Raw genomic sequence first — 25,987 nt, 5'->3', positions numbered from 1 at the left:
CTAGAGTAAGTATTTCCCCAGCTTCTCAAGGAGCTGCCCTAATTACTCTGTATTTCATTTACAGAAGTGCTGATTTCAAAATCACACACACACACAAAAACCAAACAAACAAACAAACAAAAATACCCCACATTTTCTAAATTCCTTAAATAGCAGCACAGGAATTGGAAACACAATAACTTCTCTTTTCTTAAAGCATTCCAAAACTTGTATAATATTGCTAAGAGAGACCTATTCAACAAAATGTACAAGTTACATATAGAGGCCATGCACATAGGCAATGTGTATGCAAATATTTCCTCCTCCTGCTGCTGTTTCTATAAGAAGAATATAAATGCTTAGCCGAGTAACTAAAATCTCAGACTGCAGCAGGTAGCAATAATAGTAATCACATATCAGACTGACAAACTGTTCTAGTTCCTTGAGTACATACAAGGTAAGTCTCTAGATCACAGTTCCCTATTTTTATGGTAAGTCTTTAATCTCCTTCATTTCTGCTAGAAGAACAACATGACAGGACACAAACAATCCAGGAGATTACTGGAAAGTGGCCGAGATGATATAGGAGACTCTGGGTGAACTAGTCAGAGGTGATGCAAAACTGGATTGGCTTTCCACAAATTAGGAAGACCTGACTGGGGATACAGTAATCAGTACCAGCTTTAGGTGTAATGACCATGGACTAGTACAGCTCAAGATCCTAAGTGAACAGAAAAAGGCAAGCAGGAAATCACAGACTGGCCTTAAGCCAAGGGTAAATCATCCCTGATCACCTTCTATGATAAAATGACTGCACTTACAGACAAGTGAAGACAGAATATGTCATTTATGTCACTTTAAGCAAGGCTTTGACAACTGGATCCGAAAAAATCCATGCACCCAAGTTGGGATATTACAGCGTAGATGGGTAGACAACCAGATGGGTAAAAGGCTGCTGTTGGATGATGGGGCTCAGAGGAACCAGTTAATGGGTTCTACTGCACCTCCCAGTAAGAGTGCTGCAGGAGTCTGTAACGAGACCTGTCCTGTTTAACATTTTTATCAATGACCTGGAGAGAGCAGTGGAGCACAAAATCACCACATATGCAGGTGACCCCAAACAGGGGCAACTGTGGGGATATACACACCCAAGAGCAGGGCTGGCATCCAAAGGGACTTCACCTGGAGAAATGGGCTGACAGGAACATTATGAAATTCAACAAAGACAAATGCAAAATGCTGCAATCCAGAAAGTAAACAATACAGGCTGCAATGGTTCATGTTGGCGACAGACTGACTGGCTTGGAAGAAGTGGATCTGTCAAAAAGGACTTGGTGGACAGCAAGCTGAGCAGGAGCCACTAATGTGCACAGGCCAAGGCAGCCAATAGTATCCTGAGCTGTATCAGCAGCAGTATGGTATGACATGGGCTGAGGCAAATGATCATCCTGCTTACTTGGCACTCATTAGACTGCAGAGTCCAACTCTGAGTCTCTAACATTGGAAAGACATCAATGAACTTGAGCAAGTTCACTGAAGGGCCACTGAAGATGATTTGGGCTGAAGCACATCCCCAGTTATGGAACTAGGCTTTTTTAGCCTGGAAAAGAGAATGTTTTGGGAGGAACCTAAGAGCAGCCTTCCAGCACCTATGCTGAGGCTATCTAGAAGAGAGATCCAAGCTCTCTACAGCAGTACACAGCAGAAGGACAAGAGACAACAATCATAAGATAGAAGAGAGGCTCAGACTAAATACAATGAAAAAAGAAATTCCTCTTGAATACAAACACATACATAGGTTGCCCAGAGAAGCTGTACAGTTTCTATCTTAGAGATTTTCCTGACGTGACAGGATACAGCCCTGAGCAACCTGTCCTGTCTCCATATCTGACCCTGCCTTGAGTAGGAGGTTGGACTTCTGAGATCCCTTTTGACAGGAATCACAATATGGTTTTATAATAACATTTCACTCACATTCTTTCACTAAGCAGCATTCAGACAACAATCTTCACAGAAAAAAAGGATCATTTTAAGAACCACCACAGTTTTTAGCAACAGAAAATAACTAATTCATTAATCTGGGACAAAGTATTGCAAAGCCTCATTGAGACAGGCTAATTCCAGTACAATACATAATAAAATACAGGAAAAAAATCCCCAAAATTAAACTAACATGCTTTGACAAAATGTACTATACAGATAAAATGTCAGAGCACTGATTAAATTGGGTAAGTTAAATAATGGAAAACATTAAAAAAAAAAAATACTCTTTGCAAGCTCCTTAGCATGGAAAACTGTAAGAGAGGGAGTACTTTTGTTTAGAATGTATTATTTTAAAACCAAGACGTGCTGTTGTGATTACTTCAAATACTGCAGTCCCATATGCCACATCTAACAAAACCACTCAATGGTTAGCATGCATTTTCCTTTAACTACTCATTTCAATGCAGAGCCAAACAGCAGCAAACACAATCTAGAGAAGCTGAGGCTCTCTTCACGCTATGACTCAAAAGAAGTTTCCAGCCAAAACAGGTTCTGCTCCTGAAAACATTTATTTTGTGTTGGAAACAGAAATCTATTTGCTTATAACAACATATAATGTGAAGTGAAGAAAGGACAGGACAGGTAGGAAGAATTCTTGTTCATACCATCTTTAACCCAAGCTGCATTTCTCACAGTGCTAGCACAACACCCACAGCACCAAAATGAGATTAATGAGATATATTAATTAGATTTGCTGAGGATAACAGATTCAGGGAATGCAGAGCAGACTCACCAAAAGAGATCCAGCTTTGGATCCCTACAGCTGTATGTCTAATACTGCCCTATTGCTCTGTTCTCCACATGGCAGCTTTGCCTATGTAAAGTAATGAAGTGTAAGTAACAGGTCAGTACAAGATAAATGGGGCTTTTATGCATGTGCCACATTTCCTCATGGTAGCTGAAAGATTATTTCTTTGTATTTAAGTAAATAGATGCATGTAAGTATTTTCAGGGACAAAAAAAAAAATGCTTACAATGTATACTTTGAGAATTGCACTGCTGGCAAGTTGGAGCACAGCCAGACAAGCATTACTTTTCTGTAGCTACTTATATAATTATTTTCAGGATTAGATTCACAGATATTAATTTCTCATGTAGGCTTTCATGTCACTGCTGAAACCCATAACAGAAGAAAGGAATCCACTTTGAATTAAGAAATTATTACAAAATAGGATAGGATTAGGATATCATTCTATATTTTGGTGTGCAAATAGATTCATTTTGCTAACTGTTAAGCCTTCATTGAGTTATCTTTCAAAGTAAATCTTATTTTCCTGGGTATTTACACTACAGAAGTGTGATTTCCAAGAATATTATAAGAATTCATACCTAAAGATAATGTATGCAGCTCCTTCTAATTGAAAGACATATACATGTATTTGTTTTAGCACATTTTAGGAAAGAACCAAAAGATTATAAAAAGTTATCTTTGACAGTAATAGCTCCAACATACAACGTGGTTTTATTCAGCCTTTATACACAAAGGACAATTTCTCTAGGGAATGAACATCTAAATTCTTAAGTTTGGGAAAACAGTGGGTGTCAGATTTATATCACCTCTGCCTATTCAGTAGCTAGCAAAATCGTCAGACAGCTAAATATACCCTTAGAAAGTCAGCCTTCATTCACATCATGACATGTATTTAAGTCCTGGAGACATGAATTCTAGCTTCTTAAAGAAGTGAAGTTTCACTGAGTTAAAAACTACTGAACAGTGCTTAGCTGGAGGTTAAAATACCTTTTCTTGCAGGAAGCACTGACCTGAGTTTCCCCAGGCATTCAGGTGATAAATACTGAACACTTTCTCACCTCTTCTCCCTATTCAGCTGGAAAGAAGGCAACCCTCCGAATGCTGCCCAGGACCAGGAGGCTTAGAGGAGGCAGCCAAGGGTCAGCTACCACTTCATCTAATTAGAACTAATCTGCATGTGGCACAGCATGGCCTGAAGCCAGGAGCAGGTTTAGCTACACAGATGGATGAGCTCTTCCTGCCTATTTAGATCTTCGTTTTACCCCCACAGCATTGAGTATGGGCCATGATTTGCAGTCATGTCTAATGGATTTTCATGGATCTAGGAAACTGTATGTTCAGGAGACTGCATATCCATTAATACCCCCTCTACTTTTAATTGCAATACAGTAGAAAGTAAAAGGACATGGATAAAATATGTCAGGACTGTATAGATTCAACATGGGTCTACTTAGATATGACTTTTAAAGAACTATCAGCTTGCTGACTGATTACTGCAAAAACTAGAAGATGATTCCCTCCACCAAGGAAAGAAATTGTACACAGAAACTAGATTATAGCAGTATAAAGACAATGTAAACACTATGTAAAATGAGTAATTATACAAGACCTAATACTTCATACTAGTTTTCATCCTGAACACTTCTCAAATGCTGTTTGCCTATTCAGATGAGAAAACTAAATGACTAACATTTAATATTCTTAGTGCATGACCTAGTTTCCAGTCCAGTGCCCAATCTACTCCAATATTTTGTCTCTCTTGATAAAGCGAAGCTCAGTAATTAAGGGGGGGAGATGTGTGTACTCATACGCATTACATAGTTCTGAAGTAAGACAAAGAAAGCTTTTTAAGATTTGTCAAGTGTACCTCAAAGCAAACCAGAAAGGGTGTGTGTCAGCCACACCCCCTGTTTAAATTGCTGGTGGTACACTATGACAACTATATGATGCTTTCCTATATTCATCTATTCTTCTTACCTGTGTTTTAACCACTACTCCTAACTAAAGAATAGTCAGAGGACTTGGTAACTATAAAACCAAAACAAAGTTACTGCTTGCCATAAATGACACAAAATTTAGGAAGTCTGGGAAATAATGTCAGTTTGAAGGATGTGCCTTTATCCTACAGAATTATTTTTTTTCGCAGTAATTACACCTCACAAGAAAGAACTCACTTTTTATTTCCTACTTGGAGTTTATCCCTGTACTCCAAGAAGCACAAGAGCTCAGTACCACAAACAGCCTGGCAGGAGCTAAGAGGCTCCAGTTTCATGCAGACCCCTGACCTGGAACACTTTTGTTCTTACAGCAAACACAATGTGAGTGGCTACAAGAAAGAGCCACACTGGTTATGTTTCCCCAGGTAAGATGCAAAGTGAGATGCTCTGCTTTTTCTGAGCTTAGATAAAGTGTTCCTTTCAAGCAGCTGCTGAGGATGAGTGCTGCAAGCCCTCTTTGCACTGCAGTACACAGTAAGACATCTTTTCTGATACCTCTTTATTCACCCAGATTTATTTATCCCCAGCTACAATAGATGCATTTAGTTCAACCACTGCGTTGTGCTAAATGTAAGAATTTGCATGCTCTATAAGAATTAAAAAAACATAACTCAGAATTAGCAAGCTATTTCCTTACCTGACCCTTGACTGACCTAAGAAACCAGGCAGATGCCAAATCCTCTATTACATGAACAAGAGTAATGCTTTATCCAGACTTCATTTACAGAAAGCTATGCAATTGGTAAACCTCAGCCTCAGAGAAAGCTATCATGAACTCTTGTCTTAACAAAAAGCAACAACAAAAAAACCAGATAAACCACACCGATTTTATGCTCTCCCAAGATTATAGTAAGTCATAAATTTGCATCACTGAATTTCAAAACACTCCTGGGATACAGGCAACTTGAAACATACTGAGATGATGTCTTGGAATTGAAAGGACAACTGACCCACATGAGCTCCAGCCAAAAGCAAGGAAAGAATTTCAGAGAAACCTTTGGAATTAACATGCCAAGCAGTCACCTAAAACATATGATCTGAGGAAGACTGAAAAGACTGGAGAGAGATAAGAAAAAACTGCTTCAAGATCTCACTCCTGCAGAAGGTCCAAGAGCCTGAATCCCAATCCCCTGAAAGAAGGCTCTTCATTCTTCCCCAGCCCTTCCTCCTAGGACATAACTTTTAAAACTGGCTTATGCCTGGGCTAAACCAAAGCTATGCAAACCTAAGGACCTTAGGGAATTACTCCAGTAACTGCTACAGCACAAAATCAAAACGTTGAAATTAATTTTCACCATTTTTTTCAATTTTCCTGTAAATAGCAGATACATTTACCTTTCAGTAGTAGAGATTCAAGTCAAATCAAACCAACACTAAGTGCTTTGACAAACTCAGTTATTCATTTTACTTGGACAATACTATGTTCTTCTATTCTGACTTTTATCTGTAACTATTGAACTCTTACTGTTCAGGTAAAGAGGCTTTACTGTCTCTTTCATAAATACATCCCACACACATAAATCTGCTTTGTAAAGTCAGGTATCTGGAGAATGAAATCCAGTAAGTCAGCTACACATCAGTACTGTAAATGTTACAGCACGCTTCATAATCACCACTATGCACTCCATTCCAGGACCAATTTAAGGCAAAGATATTTTTTTCTTGGTCATTAAAAAGCCAGAATTATTTTTGCCTTTGTGGAAAAAGGAATTACGTATTTCAAAATAATTCTTGTCCTTCTCATGCAGAGCAATATTATCTAAACTCCATGCCAAAAGAAAACTTAAAAGGGTATCATTCACAAGGGACAAGAGGAAGAAAACTAAACTGTGATATCCAATCTGAATTGGATATGAAATTATTTCATACCTCACAGCACCTACTCTGTTCCAATAAAGATGAATACAATTCATTAATAAGACAGATGAATCTAAAATACTAACAGAAGACTTAAGACTGCATCTATTTAAGCAAAGTTACATTGAACCAAAGGTGTTTTCAATTTTTCAAATCACTTCTAATGATAAGAGGGATAAGAAGAAGCAGAATAGTGATTTAGTTTTTTAATATTAGACTTTGTTTTTTGAGGAGGAAAAAAACTTTCTAAGCCAGAAATGGGTAACAGCTGCTACTCAAACAAAGTAGGTAAAACCTAAGCATAAACATGCAATGATAAAATTCATGGTTGCTCTATGCCTCACTTATATCTTAGGACGGACAAATCTGCTTTCTGAGCTCCCACACCAGACAACTGCATCTTGACATATTTCCACATCTTTGGCTGAAAGTCAGAAGTCTTCAGATCATAAGAGCTTTTTTTCCTTCAGTTCTATGTTATGTGCTACGTATATAAAAAGCACTTCCTCTGCTTCCTCTATATTGTAAACAAATTCAGGTCCTGCTCAGAGTATTATGTTTCACACAGGAATAGCCACTAACAGTATCCAAGTAAATTACAAACACTGATTTGAACAGAAAGTACACAGTGCTCTGCAAGGAGCCAGAGTGCCCCGTGACCTCCTTCTTCTAAGGCAGGATTTTTGCCTCCGGAATTATGCAACAAATTACATTAGCAAAGCTTAAGACCAAAACATGTTTCCTTATGCATGCAATGCAGGGGTTATTTTTCATTAACTCCTAAAATAAACTATGCCAAGGAATATGCATAAGTAATTTTTAGACAAAATTATAGACACGTTTTTAACAGAAACAAACTTAGCTTTCTCCAGAGCATTTTTAATCACTGAAATTACCCAAAGATTTAGATTCTTAAAGTCACCTTAATTAAACATGAGATACTGTAATATTCATTACTTTAAACAAATTAGTTAGACTAGCCAAAACCACTTAGCTTGCAAACTATGAATATTTCAACATTTCTTTCTACACCAGCTGCTAGGAAACAAGCAATCTGTGAAGGTTAAAGGAGCTCAAACTCTCCATATGACAATGGGTTGGTTTTTTGGGTATTTTTAAGGATTAGTGCACCAGGATTAATGCATTATTAATTTCATGGCAGTTTTGCAGCAGCTTCCTCTCTTGAATCCTTCTATCATTCATTTACTCTCAGCTTACACTATTAAAACTGGTATTAGGATCAGGTTCTTAGGTCTTTCCCTAATACTTCCTCTACAAATTTATCATCCTCATAAACGCCATGAGCTTATTTGTGAGAATGGTCCAATCCTTAGCTTTCCTGTGACTGGGAGATCCTGCCAGTTCCAGCTCCTGGAGCTATCTGTAATGTGTGTCACACTGACAGTCCTTTGAGGCAACCTTAAAATTCCTACTATCATGCTGCACGTCACAAAATCAAGAAAATTAGTCATAATGATAACCCAACACATAATTACACAGCAATTTTCTTATTTCTTTGGAAGCATGTAATTTTGTTCTAGAAAAAAAAAAAAAAAAGATAGAACTATTTCTAAAATGTAAATTCATGGAGATTCAGTATCAATATGCCTGACAGCAACCATTTACTTCTCAAAGGTATAAATTTGCTACTGAGGGGAGAAAGGTTAAAGTAAAAAAAGAGTGACTGATATAGCAGCTCAATCTATGCAGGCTGCATAGGGTGAATAGTAATAAAATTATTCAATTTATTTTGACAATTTCTTAAAGCACCTATTAGATGGCCTCCCCTATCATCCTTGACTTCATCCATGACTTTGATTTTTTTTTTTTAAGATGAACAGACATACAACACAATCCACAGAGAGCTTTCACAGCTGCAATTTCAGAACCACAAGGCACTTCATAGGTTTTGAGAATAGGACACCAACAATAAATAACACTTTTTAATACATCAGTTGGGTAAATTAGATTTCTCATGACTGCAAACCCTTCTAGAAAGCACTGCTGGTGACTGTGTATGATACTCTTCTCCCTGAATGGTACAGCAGAACATTCTAGCATCAACCCAAATTCATCCTCTGCCTCTCAATAGAAACCATCAGCATCTTAATTTAAATATTTGAATTCCTACATCAGGTGAAACACTTGGAAGCACCAAAGCCTTTCCCCAGTCTCTTGCAATTTAAAGCATAGCCTTGCTACTTTTACCTGTCCATGGGGAAGTTTGTAGGTACATGGTTGCTGTGTCATGTTTGTCTGCAGTTTCCTGTACAAAATTTTGGCTACCATATATTAGAACTGTTAATTCACATTCTATTGCCTTTTTCCTATACCAGATTTAGCTCCTTGGTGTTATGTTAAACCAGACAATAGAGATAATTTCTGTAAAACTATTCCCAGTCACAGGCCAGGCCTGGTCTGGGCACAAAGTACAGAGAAAGCACCTCTGTGACTGACAAGAACATTCAAACAAAGCTTAACTAACGGGCTACTACTGACAAACTTTATTATTGTATAACCAATCTCATTAGACAGGCACACAAACCAATAGTGCTATTTCTGTTATCTTCTGCCCTTTCCATGCTAATCTTCCAGCCATGATGGGCAACAGAGCACACAGGCAACCTCCATACATTTGCTCCATCCAGGGGAGCACAAATGACACCTTACAAGAGCTCTTCAGATTTGCAGGGAGGACAAACCACTTGCTACTGCAGCTGAAATCCCAGGATCACATCCTCTACTAAATGATCCTTTTGAATTTTCTTTGAAACAGCAGTTCCACTAAAAATTCTCAACTATAAACTGGAAAAAACTTAATGAAGGACCTAACTGAAGGGAATTAATACTCTCTTTCAGACCTCCAGAGCCTGGAGCAAGGAGACCTTTGGCATGAAACTCTGCATCAACTCCTGCAGGCATAGGCAACAGAAGCCAGAACCACCTGAGCAGGCAAGGAAGGAAAGCATGACAAAGCAAAGATGGTACATTTTAACCTCTGGTCACTGGTTAATAAGAAACATTCTGTCACATGCAGCTCTCTTCCTCCTCCCCTCCACAAGGCAAGCAGGGCTGAGGGAGAGAACCTTGTGCCTCCTATGGCCGCAACTTCTGCTTTTTACAGCAACAGCTTGATACAAGACACTGACTGAGCAGAATTGGATATATAAAGTGCAGAATGCAAAGTAAGAACCTCTGTACTCCAAGATACCCTCTGCAGTTTATTTTACCTAGACAGAAGTAAAATTTCTCAGTGAGCTCTACTCCGATTTATTGTCAGCATCCATAAGTAGGATTAAAAAACAGAACTCAAGTACTCTGGCCAGCATCTCTATAAAACCTACTGTCAAAAGACACATTTAACCCAATTTAAATACAGAGAGATCCTGCTTGCAAGGTGCTCTGTGCCAGGATTAATGTTTCTATTCAAATAACATTTATAACCAATGGCTCGTACTGGGATCTTTGACACTAGTTGCCGTTCTGAACAGCAACTTAAACCAGGAGTTTCTTCAAGTGTGAGGTTGGCTCATAGAAGAACTGTTTGCTCTTTAACAATCAAGATCATAAGTTGCAGGCTGGCAGAATGCAGCTACCTTGTTTGCTTAGGTTTTGGGCAAGGGTGTGAGCTTGATAGTGGCTCACTGGTGGGTACCATAGGGCTGGGTGAGGAGGTTGTCACACTGGCAGTGTATTCCTCCTTTCTGTAAACACCTTGTTGAGGTGTGAGGGAGGAGTAGTCATGCAAGATGTCTTTTGTATGACTGCTTTTATTTTCAGTATGTGTGGAGGGGCTGTAAAAATAAATTCTGTGGTTTTTTCCCCCGGTTCTTATTTTAAGGCAGGGGCAGGTTGTCCTGCATACTATTAATAAGGAGAAAGTGTTGGAAAAAGCATAAAGTGTTTAAATCAGTGTTTATTTTATCACTGTCTTCTATTAAATGTATACAGCTCACAGTGTTCATTGCCTTCAGTCCTTTCTCCTGACCTTGTAGGTAAGTTGCTGTGGTTGGTGTTATGTTCTTTTCTTCCTGTAGGCCTCCAGTTCTTTTGCTTGCCATTATGAAACAGAGTGCTGAGACAGCAAGTTAAGAACAAAGTTCTGTGACTTGAATTACAAGCAAATAAAAAGGAGAAGAAGTTATGCAGTAAGCTAAAAAGCATTAATAGCAACTGAATAGTGGTGTAAGTTGTCACAGGAAGCTGAAACCTAAAACTGTTTTGCTGCAAATCTACTTCAGGCATTAAAAACAATTTTCGGTTGTGTAATTTTCATGTGAACTTCAGTAGTTGAATATAAAATTGCCCACTAGTGTCAAAGTCATAAAACCCTTTTTATATGTCACCCAATAAAAATCGAATTTTCTTTTAGAGAAGCAACTAGTTGTGTACAGAACAAAATCTAGTTGTATTTCACAAGCATTCTCATCCCACTGTCTAAAATGCAGAGCAAAATGGGAAGTCCATGAGTCTCTCTAAGAAGTTTGCAATTGATTTTTAGTAAATTAGTACATCTAATCTCATTAGTACATCTAATTAGTACATCTAGTACATGTGTAAACTGATAGAAGAGACATATGTTCATATCTTAATGACCCTCTAATCACCTTCTCATTCCCTCAGCCTATAACTGATTATTCACCAGAGGCACCTTCACTCTTGTGCCTCTCCTGAGGGTTCCAGTTGAGCCACTGTTAGAAATAAGACACTGGGATGAATGGACCTTTGCTCTGTTCCAGTATAGTCCTTCTATAGTAAATCCCATAATAAGTCAATGCACTGACAATCAACTCCAGCCAACAACTAATGTCACTTGGTGAGAACCTGCTAAGGTTCAGGGGCATCACATCTGGGAGACCTAAGGGTAAAACACCAATGCAATTGCAGGTGGGACGGACACTGAGCACTCTCAGATATTCAGCAGCCCTATCAGATAGTCTGTTCTGAAATTCTACAGCACTTTAGTGCAACTTGAATAAAGAGAAAGAAAAAGGAGAAAGAAAACAGTTTACAGACACATTATACTCAGCAATGACAACAGCAGTCACTCAGCAGAGAAGTTAAAATCAGACATCTGGGGAGGAGAAAGAGCCCTCCAGCACTTAGATTTAATAGAGTCACTTATTTACTGCTCACTGAATTGCTCTGCAAGAATATAAAAGCAGCCTGGAAACAAAGCATTTCTCCAACGGCAAAGTTTCTCACTCAGGGAAGAGTTTACACTTGGCAACTAATACAGGCTGTTGGGGAAGTTTTGTATCGAAACGCGAGTCTATCTTCGCACCAAGATTCTGAAAATAACCAGCTTATGGGAAAATGTGATTTGCTTAAATATTAAAAGGTAAAAAATTAAAGATGAAACTGTAGCGTTAAACTGTCTGTGTGCCTAAAAATTGTAAACTTGTCCACTGAATAAAGCATAAATGAGATTTACAGTAGGGAAAGAGCAAATTACTTCCACATTTCTGTAGTTCATCAGCTTAAAGAGCATACAACTCCCAGCCAAATCTATTTCAGTGAAAAGAAGTGAAACTGTGTTTGTTTTCCTTGTAATTGCTGTTTACAATGTGTTTGGTTGCCTCAGGGAAAAAGACAGACAATTACCAGAAAGGTTCCAAATACACATTTAAACACTAACAGCCTAAAATTTCAGACAATAAACTGAATTACAATTATTGTCTATAGACCTGGACACACATCCTCAAGTAATCAAATTTAGTCCATTACAATCCACTGTCAAGATTTTTGATGTGTCACTGCTGCTGAGATGGCACAAACCACTCAGGGACCCAAAATGCTTTACAAGGGGTGGGGAGAGAGGGGAAACACATCACAAAACCACCAAACATTTTTTATTGAACTTTTTCCTGCTGAAGGTTGGACATGTTTGTGAATTACTAACAGGGTTAAACATAAAGGATTTAAGAATGACATTGCCTAGGGAGTCAATTTTGCCATCCAAGTAGAAGTAGAGGCCAAGAAATTTGGGTGTTTACCCTGGCATTCACACATCCTTTTCTCTCAAAAGCCAGGAAGGTTAAGTATAAAAAGCAATGGATAAGCGTGAAGAAATCCAGTTTTATTGTTGAATGAGTGGGGCACTTGAATGGAGCACCTAAATGGAGATAGGGTTGTGGGACTGGGTTTTCTGTTTTGACTGGGGTTTTTTCTTTTTAAATCTAGCACTTATTTCTTTTACATCTGTTTTTAAAGATGTTCAAGTATGAATGGTTCCATGTAAAATTTTCAATTTGTCTGAGAAAAGGAATAAGGACATAGGCCCCAGGCTTACACATATTGAAGCACAGTTCAGTTTTACCTGCTTGCCAGGGTCTCAAGAGACCCTGAAAACATCATTTGCCTTCCTTTTCTACAAGTCACTAGTAGATACCACTATTTAGTACTCACAGTCTACTTTTGCCACATAAGTGCAAACACACCTCTTAAAACTGGCACCATATCCAAAAGAAAGCACTGATCCTAAGAAATTGCAACTCCTTGACAAGGCGAAGACAGCAGAAAGTTCTGGCATCTTGCAGGACTGCAAGAAATCCCTGTACTTTAGAATCACTAGAGGACATATTTTATCTACTCTAAATTGAATTCTCAGCAACCGGATGCTTGTTTAACGCCCTCGACAATAGAAAGTGAACTGAGAGTAGCAGCTTCCATGTGTGCAGGCAGGCCACAAGCTACCAAACTGGCAACCATGTGGGCAGTCCTCAACATATCTGAGTTTAGTGCACCTATACAGAATCAAATATACACATATGAGGGTGTGGGTGTACATACATACATTAGGGTATAGTACACCTACACCCACAGAAAACATCATCTGTCTCAGTCAGAAAAACGGGATTACCTATCCTTTAACAGACCAGGACCAGACTTTTCTCACAGGCACAAAGACCAGATTTTTCAGCTGAGCATTTCTAACATCAAATTTTGTTCACTGGGCAGATGTGGCCGGTAATGAACAACTATCTTTTCCTGCTTCTCTGCTTTACAGTACACATGTGATATACCACAGCTGTGAGAGTATGAAAGAATAAAGCCTAACCCAGGAAAAGCATGGTGCTAACTCACTAAGGTTGTCAGTCTGATCTTCACACAAGCCATTCACTTAAGAACTGGACTTGATAATCCTTGTGGGTCTCTTGGAACTCAGAATATTCTGTAGCTCTTCTCTCATGTGAATTCAAATCAAGCAAAACCCTTCCCCTCCAGCACCTCATCTGTGATGACCCATCCTCACTGTATGCTGTTCAGAGGTAAGATGTAAGGTGCGTGAGCATTGCAATGAGTCTGCCTCTGACTGCCCTTCAGTCAATGCATTTTAGAACAGGCCCCCTTCTATTTCTTTAAACAAGGTGAGTTTTCTGTTGGGTTGGCCTTCCTGGTTATGCTGAATCAGACTTTTTCCATTAATAACACAGCTGCTTAAACACAAACCCAAGCAAAACAGCCTCTCCTTGGTTTCTTCTTGGGAGTTTTATGTTTTGGTAAATGCTCCTTTAACCTGACCTCAGGAGACCTTCTCAGGCCTACACAGACTTAAGACAGCCTCTAAGGAAACTTTGTAGTCAAGCACCAAGACTAATAAAAGCACTATTCATCTAACTTACATACAGAGCTTTTACTGATGAGTCAACCTGTCTAGTAAAACTAGAGACGGTTTCTGTCAATTTATCCAAATTGGCAATAAGCAAAATGACTGTATATGCATTCTAATGCGGATGTACAAGTCAGAGCACCATTCCAGTTAATGTGCAAGGTGAAATTTGGAGGTAAGGGTCTGGCCAAGGCTTCATGTGCAAGATGTGGTTTATTATCTACCTTTAACCAATTTTCATTTAGGCAGTAAATTCAGGGCTTGTTGTGCCAATTTAACTATTCTATTATTTGAACTTTGCATCTTTATCAAGGCAGTTGTGCAAACACTTCTCTACTCAGCTCTATGTTTCCCAGATTAGTTTTACACATTTTAAAAGTATGATCAAGCTGAATTACTATTCTTAAGCAAACTGGAAACGTGTCAAAAAGGTTTTGCTGTGCTATGGCATCTCTTAGAAAAGCTGCCTGCATTCGCTGATGCAGAGCAGGGAGAAACTGCAGCTGCATTTCAGAGCTCCAAGAGGAATAGTTGTGATAAACACATTTTCCACCCTGCCAGGGGAGAAAATGCAGGACAGCACCAACAGCCACTTTTGCCCGCAGAAGACGAGGTGGAGCATCCGTGGAAGAGAGGATTGGAACAGAAAGAGAGTACCGGGAAGACAGAAGCACGGCAGCAGGAACTCGCATCAGAGCGGCGTAACTTTCAGCAGCATCCTCCTCCCCGTGCCGCCGCTGCTGCAGCTCCTATCCCCTGGGGCTGCCGGGAGGATGGCTCCGCGGCCCGGGCCCGCTGGGCGGCGGCGGGCAGGGCACCGGCCGCCCCCCGCCGCCCGAAGGAAGAGGAAGCGGCGCCGGGCCCGCAGGAAGTGCGGCTGCCCCGCGCCCGCCGCCCCCGGCCCGGCGGCCGCTGCGCCGTGACAGGTGGCGGCGGCGAGAGGCGGCCCCGGCCCCGCGGGCAGCGCCCGGCAGGGCCGTTCGTACCCGCGGGGGCCGCGGCGAGGGCAGCCGCCCTCCTCGCCCAGCGGCGCACCTGCCCTGCCCGCCCCTACCTTATTGAGGTGGGGGTCGCGGAGCACCTCGTAGCCCCTCTTCATGGTGAGCTGCAAGGACCGGGCGGCGTCCCGCCTCTTCTCGTCTCCCTTCCCTCCTTGCATGGTGCGGCGCGGCGGGGCTGACTGCAGTCAGGTCGCTGCGGGAGCGGAGGCAAAGTGGCGGCGGCTCCTCCTGCTGAGGTGACCGCCCGGCGGGGTGGGATGATCCTACCGGGAGGGCGGGAGGCAGAGAGGGAGGGGGCAGAGCCGTGGCGAGGCGCCGCCGCCGCGGGAGGGGGTCACCGGCGAGCCGCTGAGTCACCGGCGGCTCCGCGCGACGCCGGGCGGCCGCCCAGGTGCGAAGGGCGGCGGGCTGCGGACCCGCAGCCCTGCCCTGCGGGGGATGCACGCTGCGCTGCCTTCTAGCAGCCCGGAGAAGGAGGCCGGTCTGGGATCATCACCTGCTGCGGGGGGCTCGCAGGCGCGGCTCTGCCTCGTCGCGCTGGGTTTGGCACAGGGGCTGCCGAGCACCGCGCCCGGACCCCATCGGCCCGGGCCCCGCTGACCCCCCTGGCGCGGCCTCACGCAGGAGCCGGGCCTCTGCGCTCGAGTCACGTTCAAGTTTCACTTTCCTTCTGCTGTTTAAATGGCCATGAAATCCGATCTTTCCCGAAGGGGACGGGCTGCATAGCTTCGTACAGTCAGGAGCACATGTTTGATGTAATTAGCTGTGGGTCGGCTTCAGCTGTGGTGGCTGGGGTTACGCATGGTCAGGATGGAGAGCACCGGGGCAGAGCAGGTGCTTAGCTGGTTTGTACCTCTAGCCCTGACGTTTGTTTTCAGTATGTTCTGAAATTCTTTGCATACAACCCATTGTGTACTGTATGACTGTGGCTTTGTTCCTCTAAATTCATGTATGTAAGCAAAAATAATTTCCATATGGATGCTGTAGTCCTGCTGGAGAATTTACGCAGCTTTAAATGTGTGACTAGAGGATTCATTTAGAAGGGTTTGGTTTCTGTTGTTAAGCAACAACAGATACGGATTTTGCAGATCTTTCAAACTTACCTCTTCACATTTAATCGCTAGGCCTTGTATTCATACTACTACGTAATCTTTTATTAAAAAAAAAATACTTCCACAGAATCTGGCTTTTACCAAATTTCCTATTAAGTAGCTCTGAGAAGTTTATTTACAGATAACTAACAAAGGAAAGTTGGAAGCATTCCAAGTCTCTATTTCTGGAAACTTGACTTTGCAAGTCAGCAGAAAATTCAGTAAATAGATTTGTCCCATGCTCCACTATCTCAGCATTATGGAAAGCAGAAAACTAAAATTAAAAGTTTCTTAAAAACTTTAAACCTGGAGTCTTTCTGTTCAATTATCCAGCTTTCCTTGGATTTCTCTGACTAGCTAAATACCTTCCTCCCCACCCAAGTCCTGAATAATACTTTTTGTAAGTGTCAGGGATGTGTGGTTTCATTTCAGCTCTTAGTTATAAAATTGAAAAGCAACATAGAAACAGCCTTTCTCCTTTCTTTGTGAGTACACTGAAACCATTCTGATAGAATGCTTACCTAGTGCAATATTTTGTCTGAGAGTAATGTGTACTGATGTAATTTTTATCTTCATGTTGCAACACTGTTTATAAAAAAACCCTCTTTGATTTATGTGAAAAGTCAGTGCAATCATTGTGAGTACCTGCTCAGTGGTCCGACCCCAGCTAAGCACTTGTCCTGACTCACTTTGCCCAAGTTATAAAAGGTATGTTATAAAACAGCTAATTAAAGTAAAATTCATTGGGATATATAAATTTTTAAATGTAATCAGAATTCAGAAACCATTTACTACTGTGGTTTTAGTGTGAAATTCCTCTTTCTTATCTTCCTAAAAATACAGTTTATTTCCATTTGTTATGTTCAAACACTAATAAAGACTAAATCATAACTATATTTTGAGATAAATGAGTTGTAAGAATGGCAACAAATCTTTTCAGCTCGAAAGGAAGACCAAAGAAACAAGAACAAGTGGTGTCATGTGTCACTTGTCACCTGTAAAAATCTTCCACTTGAGACCTGGAAGGTCTTTACCATTTAATGATATTTAAGGGATTTATTTGTCCAAGTCTGCTATTACTGATTACTTTTCTTCTAGACTTTATACCTTCCTTCAAATTCAGTTGTGCTGAATTTGTATTGTCTTTATAGAGTATCTTTGATCTAGAGAAATTTTAGAGTGGCTTTTCTAGGACCTCAAAATATTCAAACCATAAAAATAATTCAGGGGTCCAAAGGAGTAATGCTCAGCAGTTACATCTGCAGTCAAAGGTCATTATTCCAAAAGAGGACTGTATTGCATAACAATGGCATGATCTAGTCCTATTTATAGGACTATAAATTAAGCTTTTGTAAGTGAACTAATTATTTGTAATGGCTGTGTACACAATAGAGATCTTTTGTAAATGTTAGCCCACATTCAGATTATTAGTGGGCATTGTACACTATTGGTGTGTTTCTGACAGAAAATAACAGTGATTTTGCCCTTCTGGCAGGCACTTAATTCTTTTTCTCAGATGGTTTCTGTATGGACCACTTTTAAAACTCTTACTCATGATTTTTCATAAGTACTTATGGTTTCTTCCCACCCTCTGTATTTCTTGTCTCTCTCAAATCATCTCTACTAAGGATACTAAGGATATATGAAAAGCTCCACTTGAAACAGTCCTAGAAAAAAAAAAAAAAAAAGACTGGAAGGAAGATTGGTTGTGTGATTTAACCCCAGCCAGAAACCAAGCACTATGCAGCTGCTCAGTCACTTCCTGAGAGGGGGAGGAGAACTCAAAAAAAGGTAAAGCATATGGGTTAAGAACAGTTTGATAAACAAAATGAAGTAAAATACAATGTAATAATAGTAATTTAAAGTGAGGTAACAAAAAAAGAGAAGTAAAACCCAAAAAAAAACAAGTGATGCACAAGACAATTGCTCACCACCTTCTGACCAAACTCCAGCCCATCCCTGAGCAGCAATTGGCCCCTCATGGCCAAATCCAATTTAATCTAATAAGTATGATGTTGTATGGTATGGAATATCCCTTTATGTCAGCTGTCCTGGCTATGCTCCCTCCCAGCTTCTTTTGCGTCTTCTTGTTGGCAGAGTATGAGAGAATGAAAAGTCCTTGACTGAGGGTGAACACTATTGAGCAACAGCTAAAACATCAGTGTTATCAACATGATGCTCCTACTAAACCCAAAATGCAACACTCTACCAGATATTAGGAAGAAAACTAACTCTGTCTCAGACAGGAACTTGAGAACCTGCTTTTTCAAGCCAGTAGTAAGGACAGATAAGTACAGGAAAAGATATTTTGTATTTAATTGTATTTAATTGACTCACTGTGTTTAAATATTTAAGAATAGAACTTATACCTGTACCCTGTACCCTCATGTTACATATGAGTGATCAGAGGATTTGGACTCCCTCAAACTAGTTTTTGAACCACTGTTGATTTTGGGAGCTGCATATCCTGCTGTGACACTGGAGAGAGGTTATCTTTCAGGGCTACCAGTTTGGAAGAAGCGGAAGGGAACTCCTATGTCCCGATGAAAACATCCAGTTAACAACTTTTAGGGTGGTACTTGTGTGTGGTGTCTGACCTACCCCATGAAGATCTGTCATCAAAATAATACCAGTAACAGTTGGGTGCTCACTGTGGGGTTACAGTACTTCAGGCAAGACCTCATCAACCCTGAATCAATGGAAAGCTTTGCTTCATATGTTTGAACCATGCCAGTGCCCTCCATACTTGTCAGCACAATGTTTGCTTTTTTGCAATAGTGCAACACTGTTAACTTCTGCTGTGTTTGTGATCTGCTATAACCCCTGGTCCTTTTGTGTGAGGATGGAGGTTGGGTGAGTTCATTGGGAGAGACTTTTAAGATCATTGAGTCCGACTGTTAACCCAGCACTGCCAAGCCCAACACTAAACCATGGCCCTAAGTGACATGCCTACACCACTTTTAAATACCTCCAGGGACAGTGACTAAATAAAGGATGGAGATGCTCCTTTAACCCTCCTTTTGCTGCTCATGTATTTATAGAAACATTTGTTTCTATACATTTGTGTACCGAGTTGCAAATTTTTATTGAGTTATACGTTTTTTGTTGTATTGGCAATACCAAGTCAAATTTGGCAAGGACACAAGGTTAGTTTTAAAAAATATTGTTTCATGATCTACAAACTAATTGAAGCATTTTTAAAGTCTCTGCAACATAAACATTTTACAGTAGTGGGTAGCAATCCTGACTTGTGGTAGGTAATTTGAAAGTGAAGTTGAATTTTTCATCATTGGGACTTATGTTTTTAGTTAGGCTGAAGGAGAAGCAAAAATTGAACTGTATAAGCAGTATGAGGTTATTGTTTAGTAATGATTTTTTTAATTTTCTTGAAGTGATTTTTATAACACAAAGGTGGTTTTTGAAAAAGATATACTTCAAAATAGACAATGCACTCCTGAAGTTAAGAGCAGAATCTAGTAGAAGGTTTGAAATGTCCAAGTGCCAGCAGTCTGAGCACTGCCAGCCTGCCTGTCCCTGCCTACACTCCCAGGGCTCCCGCCCACCCTGCCATGGTTCAATACCCCATATCAGCTCTCAGGGTCATTGATCACTGCCCCAGCAGCACCACAGCCCTGCCTGGGCCTGGCCATGAGCCCTGCTGTCCTGGACCCTGACCACCTGTGGGCTGATTTGCCAGCCTGGCCTCCACAGCCTCGTCACTCAACAGTCATGACGCTGCCCCTGACCCTGGTTACCCTCACTGGGCTGACCCCGCTTCACGTCCTCAGCTGAGCCTCAGCAGCACAGCACACATTGACAGGGCTGCCCTAGCCTGCCCCAGCCTGCCCTCCTCCTTCAGTGGGGTGGTGGGATGAGCCACGACTGGTGACACCTTGCCTGCCTTGCTGGCCCAAACGGGGACCCCACTGGCCCCAGCCCACACTGCTCCCTGGCCAGAAGATGGGTATGGAGAAGGCAGAGCCAGGCTCTTTTCACAGATGAAGAGTGCAGTGCTAAGAGGTGGCAGTAGCAAGGTGCACCCAGAGAACATCCAATTAGTCTTAAGCACAACATTTTCAAGAAAGGTGGTGAGCACTCAAGTAGGCTGCCAAGAGAGGCTGAAGAGTTTCATGCCTACAGCATTTCAAAACTTGACAAGGCTGTGAACAATCCAGCTTTGAAGGTCACTCTGTTGACAACAGAAGGTTGGGCCAGATGAACTTTGGACATCCTTTCCAACGTGGACTGTTATGTGATTCTGCAGGTAGTACACTGCTGAGAGTGACAAATTCTCAGAATATGCAGGCGTTTTTACGGGAATTTCATTAGACCCACAAAAGGCTGTTCTTCCTCATGAATTCACCAGCTTTCTTTGATCTTGCTCTTCAGTTTCTGACTCTCCTTCTACTAAGGCTTATATCTGTTTGACCAGTGGGATTTTTACTCAGAACTTGCTTCATACCTCTCACGCTTTATCCGTTTTTGCTAAGGGTTTTATCCTACATGCATTAAACTTAGTTAAACTGTTGAACTTCACAAACTAGTGGTAAGTATCCTAAGACTCCACAATTTTGGAATCCCTTGCTTCATAGAAATACTAAATCTATTTCAGCATAATACATACATAATATTTATAGAAATCAATAAAACAGTAAGAATGCCTGTTCCAATTTCTGTTAGTCAACATTCCATTGTCCGGGTGTCATGTTGAAGCACTGTGAGCGCACGTCCATATACACATGGTACCATTAGGAACTTCCAGCACTTCTCAAGTCAGATGTAAATTAGGATGAGACATACAGAAGTAGTTGCATGTCTACATAACCACTCATGCTTCACAGTAGGCCTGGAGTACAATGAGACTTTAATTTTCCCACATGCCAATGTTAATGTTTTGACTGCTTGTTGCACCCCGGGTTGGTTCAGTTAGGGGTTTTAATAAATGTTAGTTAGCCGGTTCTATGTACCCCCATTTCCCCCTCACAATGGTTCGCTCCGGGTCACTCACCATTGGAGCTTTCTCATGTCAGTCTTGTTCCTTCCTGAAGGTTCTGTGTCAGTCACCCCATCCTTGTATTCCTATTTGTCCCAGAGCCCTTTATCCACCCCTGTTGTGTTCCCATTGGCTGCCGTGGTCCACGTCACTCCCCCATTGCCTGTCCCCATTGGGCGAGGGGGGCTTCCACCCCTGTCTGCTCACCCCCTATATAACCCCATGTCTCCTTTGTCTCAGCACCATCTTGACCACGCGCGCGCTAGGGAACGCCGCTCCAGCCACCGCAGCGGCCATGCAGGAATAAACTTCTCCAGCCACACAGGACAAGGTGTGCCTTCTCTCGTCCCTTTATCTCCTCTCAGCGTCGGCCACAGAACGCAGCAAACCCACGCGGAGGCTCAACCCCAGAGCTCTGCACACACACGGCAGCCCCGGCCTCCCGGACAAAGCGCAGAGCCTAGCCAGGCTCCCGGGCTGTCCGGACCAGGGCAAGAAGAACGCAACGTGGCAGACTGGTAGACCATGTCCTTGTTATGATAGTAAATCTAGCACAAGGCAATTAAAATATGCATGCTGCAGTGCAGCATGTTCTCAGAAGATATTCTGTCTGTATTTATGTTTCAAGAAGATTAAATAATGCTCAAAATATTCATCTAACCCTTTTCCAGTGTTTGTCCAAATAGTGCTGTTTACTAAGAATTTTTCTATTTCTACAAAAAGTACCCCAAAACTGTAGAGGCCCAACTATTCACTTGTTGTCTTTTAATCTCACAAGAACAAAACTAATGTGAGGAGTAATAGATTTCAAAGGTGATTTGAAATGCCAGTATTTTGAATATGCAGACACTCTGGAGTGACTTGAATGACCTACATAAAGGCGTGAAAACTCACATTCCTTCTCTTCAAACTATTCAAAATCAAGCAAATCTTCCTTGAAATATCCTGTTAAAATTAATTTCCTGAACTGGCTGGGGATGAGGAATGTAAAATATTTCTAGATTCCGAAGCCTGCTTATCTGAAGGATAGGAAATCTTGATAGTGTTATCTTTTCATCACTAATGCAAATGCCTATATTTAACACTGCACATAGTTTTAGAAATTTAGATGTGTACATTTATTTCCAACTCAAATATTTTAGAGGTATTTTGTAGAAGAATGTTTCAGATTAGGAGAATTAAAAATTTTTAGACTGTTTGGTTAACTGTCTCAGAACAAAATTTTCTTGGCTTCATTTTAGTTGCACTAACACTGAATTTAGAACTGAAGATTTTTGAATGCCAGAATTAAATTACTATGACTTTATGGCATGATTTGTATCTTAATGCTGGGAGTTCACTGTCTTGCTAGGAATAACAGGATTTAGAAAAAGGCCCCAAACAGCACTTTTACTTAAATTGCTGTATCAGATCTATGTTCCAGTAATAAGAGCGGAAAATCTGCAAGATTCCTTCCATTGTTTAGAAAAAGAGGATGAATTCTTTCAGCTCTGCCAATTACAGACAAAATTTCAAACAACTTCAGCACCTTTAGGATAATTTTGGAATAGTATTAGCCAGTGTACTTCCATTGTTTGCTTCCATGGTTATGTCTGGCACAGGAATTTTAACAGTTTAGCAACAGACAAAGCGTGCTCAGAAACTCTCCTCTTTTAACTACTTTGTTTCCTATACACAGGAGCCCATGGAGGGTTTTTTCTTGTCCACATGCTAATTACCATAAATATTTTGGAGATTGTTCTACAAACTCTGTTTTGTTTTCCAAATCATTAGCAATGTTAAAAACAAACCTTCTGACAAAAATGTTGGCAGAAGCTCAAACACAAGTCCGAGTTCATCAAGGAAACCCTTCCCTATGCAAAGGGTCCTTTACATGCTGTTCATTTGGCAAAGCACGTGAGATTGAGGACATGAGATTCCAGCCGTCCTTAGGTTTTTTATGTACAAATCATTTAGAAAAGACCAATTAAAAGTTAAAATCAGTTGAATCATCAGGGAAGAAGGATGAGGCAGTACTTTTGGAGGTAGAGAATTGCCACTCTGCTTTAACAGGAGGCTGTAAAGACTAGGTAAAGGAATCATGGGCATCAATGGCAATGATGCTTGGTTTGCAATTACTTGTAAAAGACCTAGACAGCTTTGTCATGAGCACAAAACACAAGGGCAAAAGAAGTATCATGGAATGGCCTGGGCTGGAAGGCACCTTAAAGATCATCTGGTTTCAACCTTCTGCAGTGGACAGGGACACCTCCTACTAGAACAGGTTGCTCAAAGCCCCATCCAGCCTGGCCTTGAACACTTCCAACAATGGGACATCCACAGCTTCTCTGGGCAACCTATTCCAGTGCCTCAGCATCTTCATAGTGAATAAATTCTTCTGAATATCTAATCTAAACCTGAAAGAGTTCAGTCTAAAGCCATCCCCCCTTGTCCCATCACTACATGACCTTGTAAAAAATTCCTCTCCATCTTCCTTGTAGGCTCCCTTTAGATAGTGGAAGGCTGCTATAAGGTCTTCCCAGAGCCTTCTCTTCTCCAGGCTGAACAATTCCAGCTCTCTCAGCCTGTCTTCATAGTGCAAAGCCCAGGATGTAGTTGCCTGTCTGGTCTGCAAGTACACTTTTACAGCTTATGTTGAGCTTCTTGTTGACCAAACTCCCAAGTCTTTGTTCCCAGGACTGCTTTCAATCCTTTCTCCACCCAGCCTGTATTTGTGCTCGGGATTGTCTTGGCCCAGGTGCAGGGCTAGGGTTAGGGTTGCATTTGCTATTGTTGAATTTCAGGAGGTCCACACAGGCCTATCTCTCAAGATTGTCCAGGTCCGTCTGGATGACATTCCTTCCCACGAGCGTGTCAACCATACCACACAGCTTTGTGCCATTGGCAAACCTGCTGAGGGTGCACTCGATCCCACTGTTTATCATTTTACCAAGCTTAACACCTGAAAGAGCACTTGAGAAATGGCTCATAGTTCATGCTTCACTAGAGCATAAAGAAGAGTGTGTCTCTCCAACCACTTTAAAGATGTTTCTCACCTCATGATTATTCAGGTAGTAGCAATGTCCCATGAACTTATTCACTGATAGATCTGTTCACCTTGTCATCCAAAGAGTCTTTCTATACATCTCTATTGAGGCCCTCAAAGGAGACTATAGCTTTAATATAGCAGTGGTTCTGCATACCATAAATTCTTAATATGAAGCTAACAAGCATCTAATAAAGATTTATACTGAGATAACAATAACTTCCCATACCAAAACCACAAAAAAGATGCTGCATTTCTAAGACAATATTTGGAACTAACCTGGTCATTTTGAAGTTTGACAATATTTTCCAAATAGCGTTATGTCCTTTTACATAGTTAGGATTACTTCTTCTGAGCTTAATTTGTAAAAATGTCCAATGTTATTCTCTGTTGTGCAAAAGAAAAGAGATAACAGAGAATTTGTTTAAACAGCAGATTTTCTGTTTTCAAGTGGTCATGTACAAGATAATTCACCACCGCTGTGGATTTGCAGTTACAGGACAAGAATGACAGAGTTTCAGAAATAATGTGGCGTTGTTGCCTGTGCATAGCAATTAATTGGTGGCCTAGTTCAGATGAGAGTTTCAGTGTCTTATAAAATGTCCAAAGAATAGCTGTCCTAGTTAATATAATTGACTGCAAGGGACAGTTGAAGGGCATGGTTTATTTATTTGAGGAAATATTATCCAAAAATCAAACAAATTCGGGCAATAAATAAGCTGTAGTGAGAAATATGAGTAAATGATAAATTTTAGAAGTAGACTGATAAAAACATTACTGCACAGCATTAAATATCTTACCTGGCAAATAATCAGGTGTCTTCTTGCTTAAGTTTGTGAGCTGTTTGATTGATTCATACTTGTAAGAAGAGATTTCTTGAAGAAAAACATTACTCAAAATGTGTTTAAGTGTTTATGTACAATAAATAAATACATAAATAAACATATCAATACTTGTTACTCTATCCCACCATTACTGCTTGTACAGTTCTTATAAATCTTCTAGTGAATGATCACACCACAGGTTTCCCTTATGGCTTTACCCAAAACCTCTAAATCTCCATTAAAAAGATAATGTTATTGATTTTCAGCAAATCCCATGCAGTTTGGGCTGTGACGTGCCTCAAAAGGAAGGCACTGCTGGGGGCAGTACAACAGCTACAATGACTCAGAGGCCTCTTTCCTAAGTGGTGCTAAGTAAATTAAAGTAATCCATTGTGTATGTTTAATATTTGGATTGAATATAATCTGCCATTTCATTACTCATTTGCTGTTGAAAGGACTTTTGAAATCGCTTCTCACTCTGCCTCCCTCCCTGCAGCTGTAAGCACAGTCAGACTTTCTTTTGCCAAGCTCTATTTGGCAATGAAGACAAGTTTCATGAGTCAGAAAATACAAGACTTTCTCAAAATCTTGTTATCATCTATCTTTTCTGTATGGCAAAGTTCTTCTCTGAACTTGCCCTGACAGTGCAAAAATGCTGCAGGTGACATTATTTATGGTAACTGAATTAATGGTATGAGTATTACCCTTGTTCCCTGCGTAGTGTGAGCTCCTTGTTCTCTGAAAGCCAGATCTTGGTTTATTTCTGATGCACATAATCTGTGGCCAAACCAAAGCACTAACCAGGCCTGCAGGA

General features: G+C 40.8%; 1 protein-coding gene and 1 long non-coding RNA gene across 3 annotated transcripts in view; one reads left to right on the top strand and one right to left on the bottom strand.

Annotated features, from left to right (window-relative positions):
- The window catches only part of ME1 (malic enzyme 1), a 152,672-nt gene extending 137,084 nt beyond the window's left edge, over window positions 1-15,588 (bottom strand). The window contains exon 1 of one of the 2 annotated variants that reach the window (XM_053937907.1): window positions 15,294-15,588. In XM_053937907.1, the coding sequence (XP_053793882.1) occupies window positions 15,294-15,398 (105 nt within the window). In that variant the 5' untranslated portion in view covers window positions 15,399-15,588. Of the gene's footprint in view, window positions 1-14,896; window positions 15,022-15,293 lie in introns of those variants that run through there. The other variant, XM_053937908.1, reaches the window with a different exon arrangement.
- Window positions 15,387-21,954, top strand: LOC128785393 (uncharacterized). Its single transcript, XR_008429862.1, has 3 exons — window positions 15,387-15,476; window positions 17,960-18,122; window positions 21,565-21,954. It is a non-coding gene; the product is annotated as an uncharacterized LOC128785393 (long non-coding RNA).
- The last annotated feature ends 4,033 nt before the right edge of the window (window positions 21,955-25,987 follow it).

The sequence above is a fragment of the Vidua chalybeata genome, chromosome 3 (assembly GCF_026979565.1).
Source record: "Vidua chalybeata isolate OUT-0048 chromosome 3, bVidCha1 merged haplotype, whole genome shotgun sequence".
NCBI classification, from domain to species: domain Eukaryota; kingdom Metazoa; phylum Chordata; class Aves; order Passeriformes; family Viduidae; genus Vidua; species Vidua chalybeata.
The sequence above is the reverse complement of the archived record's forward strand: the minus strand, read 5'-3'. Positions and strand labels throughout refer to the sequence as shown.